We start from the raw sequence: 5,078 nt of genomic DNA on the forward strand, positions 1-5,078 counted from the left end.
TAACGTCAAAACCAAGCACGGAATGGAATTTGAGATGCAGATTGTTTCATTATAAACTAGAATCCTATGATGTACATTCACTCGCAAACACTCAAATAAGCAATGAAAAATAAAATAAAATAAAGGCTCTTGCCCAAACACAACCCTCTACCTATAGACAGCAGTTACCAACTGTGTTCACAAACATATTTGAAATCCCAAATGCATATATTAAATAAATCCACAAAAAAATAAAAAAAGTAAAACAAGAACTCCTGACAAACATAAACCTTTTCTTTTCTGTGTTTAAGCTCGTCCATGAAACTCATTTTCCCTTGTAAAATTACCTTCTCCATTCAGCCTGCGTAACTTTTCCTGCAAATAAAAAAAAACACACGAGTGTTAATTCGAAACACAAAAACAAAACCAAAATAGAGCAATCATACCATTTCCTTCTCGGGACAGAGATTTTTCGTTTTTAATGCCTCCTTTTCCAGCAGATTGGACCGGTCTCTGAGTTCTGGGCGACTGAGAGGTGACCTTGCTGTTTGGCAGGGAATGGCGACGGTTGTGATTGCTCTTCTCTATCACTTCCGGTGCCAACTTTGGCGAGCCTTGTGCTCTCAGCTTCGCTTTTGCAGATTCGGTCGCTGCCATGTAACTCGGTATAGCAGGAGAGTTCTGAGACCCATTCTCAGCCCGTTCTTGCTTGGCTGGTGTGGAGGTTTTCCGGCCAGATTTCCCGTTTTCAGTGACTGTTAGGTCGTCTTTCAGTCCCGACCCACCGTTCGCAGAACCATTCTCGCCGTTCAAGGAACTATCGTTGAAACTTAAAACCTGTGATTCAATGATAGCCTGATCTTCATCACAAAGCTCAATCTCTTCTTTGCCAACGCGTGTCTCTTTAGGAGGCTGTGCATCGGCTACGGCTTGATCACCGAAGGACAAATCGGGTTTTTCTATTGGAACTATCGGCTCATGGACTGGCTCTGAATCGGGTAGAATCGGTGGCGTCTCCAATATCTCTTTCTTGACCCCCTCACTGGGTGTCGTTTCTTTCTTAGCCTCTTTCTTTACCTTCTCATTGGAGGTTGACTCTTTTTTTGTCTTCTCGTTTGAAGTGGCCTCTTTCTTTGCCTTCTCAGCGGAATTCCTAACATGTTTTTCCGGACCATCAAGGCTTGGATTGATGAGTTCTTTTTCAAGATTCTGCTTTGCCTCTGAATCAGCTTCAGACACGACAGAGTTCTCAACAACAGGGTTATGAACCTTCCTCAGGTTTCGTTTAACTTTTTCGAGCTCAATCTGAGGATTTTCCTGTGCCGCCGGCTCTGGAGGATGGCTAGAGGACTTCCTAAAACTACGCTTGGGTTTCTCAAATTCAGAGGTCGCTTGAACAGGGACACTTTCTGCATTAGTGGCATGAGGTCTTCGGGTCCGCTTCGATCTGTTTGCCTGAGGCTCTGCAATCTGCCCATTTGCGTGCTTTTTCTGAGATTTCGAGTCCAGAACTTTTTTCGGCTGGGAAATCGGTTTCCAGAAGTGGGTTGATGACCAGCGTTCCAACCAGCTCATAACAGAATTCGGGTCACCAGATTCATAATGCACATACAGAGGCGCCACATTGGGTGATGGAGCAAGAAGCTATGACAAACAAACCAGATTATCAGCCATTGAGATTAAGAGAAATAAAAAGAAAGAGTGAAGCCCTATCATTACAAATGAACTTGATAATTCCTGGATGACACTAATCAAACTGCTGAACCTATTCGTATCCACTAAGTTACCAGGATTTAACTCCGAAGTGACATCATTAACCAGAAAGAAAAGTTCAAAGAATGCTCGTAGGCAATTTCGATACACAAGTCGAGAAAAAAAAAATTAAAATAAAAAAGAGCCAATGGTTTCTTCAACGTTTATACTACTACCACTATTCACATCAAATATTGATAAAATTGCTCAAAGAAGAATCTCGTGGCAACATTTTACTATGCCTTAATGCGATACCCGCAAGCATGAAAAGTTCTGCAATTATCATATACCTTGCGAATGAAAGCATTTGTTGAGAGCTTTGTCATTTGTTCAGGTATGTTTAGTCCAACTGGATCCACGGACTTTCCATCCTGATAACATGGGATTCAATACAAGATTATATACAAATAATAATAATAATGATTACTACAATAGAAAAACAGTGGATGCCAATAATCAGTTCTCAACAGTTTACTGGTGCCTGGATAACAGATATTTACCAGGGATGGAAGAAGACTACACTTTCCTTGCACCTCAATGCCAATATCAGAAGCTCGAACCCTTTTCCCACGAATTAGTGCCTGAAACTTGACAATTCCCAACATACTGCACAAAGTAGCAACAGCTTGTCTTCTAACCAAGTGCCCACGAATAAGTGCTTGAAGCCTTATAATGCCTTTAAGTGCCCGAAACGCCCTGCGAGCCTTTATATGGTAAATATCAAGTCAGTGACGTGAACTAATCTTTGACTCAAAAAACAGAAAAAGAAAGAAAGAAGAAAGTAACTACAAAAGGAAATAAAAAAAATTTGTGCAACCATGCATGCAACGTGAGATATATATAAAAGCGACAACTCATGGAGGCTGTTGCTCAATTTAGCTACAGCAGACAACTTGACCTCTCAATTAGGTCTACCCCCTTCATCATCAAATTCACTGGGAGATCCAATCACTAATGTTGATCAATGAAATAAAATGATATACCAGCAATAAAGAGTTATACGTTAGACCAATAAGCTAAAAAAATCTAAAATGTGAATATTAATAGAAAACATCAGCTTTAAGCTAGGGGTTGCAGAAGTTCAAAGCAACAGAAATAAAAGACGGTTTTACAATATAAACTTTTTAAGTAAAAACGGCGTGAAGTTTGATACAAAAGTATATATCCGAGCAAGAGTAAACCCAAGGCTGCGTTCATGAAAGATTTACCAGATAACCTCTGAACGTAGCCTGCACAATAGTCGCAGATTGCTCTTCCCGAATTTGCTCGGGATCTTTAGGGGCATCTTGAGGTATTAATCCATACGTTTCTGCATTTTGGCTTCCTTCCAATACTATTCCCTCATTTCCATGTCCAGTTTCCTTGTTCTCCACTCCCAAATGCCCTTCATCTCTATCGGTAGCATTAGGGAATGTATGTGAAACAGGAGGAACTCCTGTTGCCTTGGCAGCAACCACCACCTCTCTCTCGTACGGATATTTCTACAGAGCAAATGCCATTAAAAGTTTTAAAATTGAATCATTATAGGGGCACAATTATAACTGCACATAATTAGTCAACTAACATAAAAATGTAACCCAGGAATGGATAACGAAATATAACTACAGTTTATACTTGAAAGACTAGCCTAAATCTTTGTACACGTGCGAAAAAAATCAAGTCTTTTGCATATCAGATTTCAAATAAATAAAAACAGCTCATTTGTAAATCAGTGCAATGAATACACGGTTGTTTGAGTTTGTGATGCAATAAGGTGTAATACCTCTCTTCCTTTCAACCCTTGATTCTTCGACAATTTCTTTCCAAATAACACAGTCTTGATCCATTTTGCAGGAGATTTTCCCATTGCACCACACTCAGCACCTGTTCAAAAATCATAATTACAAATTATATGGAAAAAATAAAACCCAAACCCAACGCAATTAATTCGCAATCATAGAATTGAAAACTAAAACAACACGACAGAATCCGAACTAACGCGATGCATATAGGAACGGAAATGCATGCATAAATGAAGCAAAAAACACATTTTGGATTGCAGAAGAAATCAAACGAATAAAGAAGACTCTAGATTCCCTTTTTTTATAACGGGAAATCGGACCCGGAGATTAACTTCCTAAAATAGTGCCATAAACATTAGGTTTCACGTGGGTACATACAAAACACAGATCTTTAAAGCACTGATATGCTCTTTAAAAGCTTAACACTTGCACTAACTGACCAGGATCATGTTACATCAATAACAAAAACACATTAAAGAACTATTACTTGATATCGGAATATATGTCTTGTTAACAGATCCAAATCGTGATTTAGGAATTCACAGTATAACTCATTGACTCTTTAACTAATGCACATTTCGTACATTTTCCCATACCCAATTATAATACTCCATTAAATACTACCATAGAGAGGAATTTCTAAGTGATTATCTGCATAAACAAAGACCACAAACACGACGAATTTAAAAAACGCGAACACAAAACCCTGAACTGAACCGAAACATCACAACACCGAAAGAAACCCTAGTACATACAAGATCTGCTAAGCTCGCGAGAAAACCCACCGCTAAATCAACGTCGACGGGACCAGATCTGAAGCTCACCTGACGAAAGTGACACCTCGGAACTCCAAATCTATCATTCCTGTTTCACGCGAACAAGAAAAACCTCAAACAATCACAACATTTCCGCGCAAAAAAAAAAATTACAAAAATGAAAAAAAGAATGTGAAAATGCTACATAGAACAATTAGAGCATCGCATGAGAGATTTTAACAAATAAAAAAAAAAAACTGGGCCGATGCTAGTGTACCATGAGAGAGAGCTTGAAAATCAAGCAAAAATGCCGATCTTAAAGCTTTTGTTTGTCTCTCTCTCTCTCTCTCTCTCTCTCTCTGCTTCGCTTAACTCTCTCTCTCTCTCCTCAGTACTCTAAAAACTCTTCGAGTGAAGAGCCAAAGAAAAATACACAGAACCGAAAGGAAAAAATAAATAAAAAATAAAATAAATGTAATAGAGTGGAAGACTATGTTCGGGTGCGGTGCGGTGTATGTCTTTAAAAGTAAGAGTTTATTCGTGACGAATTAATTCGATTACTTACTTTACGTTTGGTAGCTGATTCAATCGAACGGCTTTGGGAGAGTGTTACTGTACGGGTGAGTGTAGCATAATAAAAGCGCTTTTGAATAAAGGAGGGTAGTGGCGTTGGTTGTCCCGAGTGTAGTTACTTCAGAAACAAGTGTCCACAGGTTAATCATTAAGTTAAATTACTGTTTTATCCCCTTCATTTTCTTCCGAAGATAACTATCCCACGCGCACGAGCATCCGAAACTGTTTTTTAGAATCT

The 5,078-nt window shown here is 39.0% G+C and overlaps 1 protein-coding gene across 4 annotated transcripts; it reads right to left on the reverse strand.

Annotated features, from left to right (window-relative positions):
- Positions 1-4,730, reverse strand: LOC149383840 (protein IQ-DOMAIN 31-like). 4 transcript variants are annotated; one of them, XM_089628392.1, is made up of 8 exons: positions 4,545-4,730; positions 4,337-4,376; positions 3,494-3,594; positions 2,940-3,212; positions 2,232-2,435; positions 2,022-2,102; positions 426-1,623; positions 1-354 (listed from the first exon to the last, which is right to left on the reverse strand). In XM_089628392.1, exons 3-8 carry the CDS (start codon positions 3,575-3,577, stop codon positions 323-325), a joined length of 1,872 nt encoding a protein of 623 aa, XP_089484518.1. In that variant the 5' UTR covers positions 3,578-3,594; positions 4,337-4,376; positions 4,545-4,730; the 3' UTR covers positions 1-322. The 4 variants fall into 4 exon arrangements, with proteins under 4 accessions (XP_089484518.1, XP_089484515.1, XP_089484517.1 ...); XM_089628389.1 differs by having other exon boundaries at positions 4,298-4,376; XM_089628391.1 differs by having other exon boundaries at positions 4,268-4,376.
- Positions 4,731-5,078: the final 348 nt, after the last annotated feature.

This window comes from Urtica dioica, chromosome 10 (assembly GCF_054948205.1).
Source record: "Urtica dioica subsp. dioica isolate 48M chromosome 10, U.dioica_male_clone48M_v1_H2, whole genome shotgun sequence".
Classification (NCBI taxonomy): domain Eukaryota; kingdom Viridiplantae; phylum Streptophyta; class Magnoliopsida; order Rosales; family Urticaceae; genus Urtica; species Urtica dioica.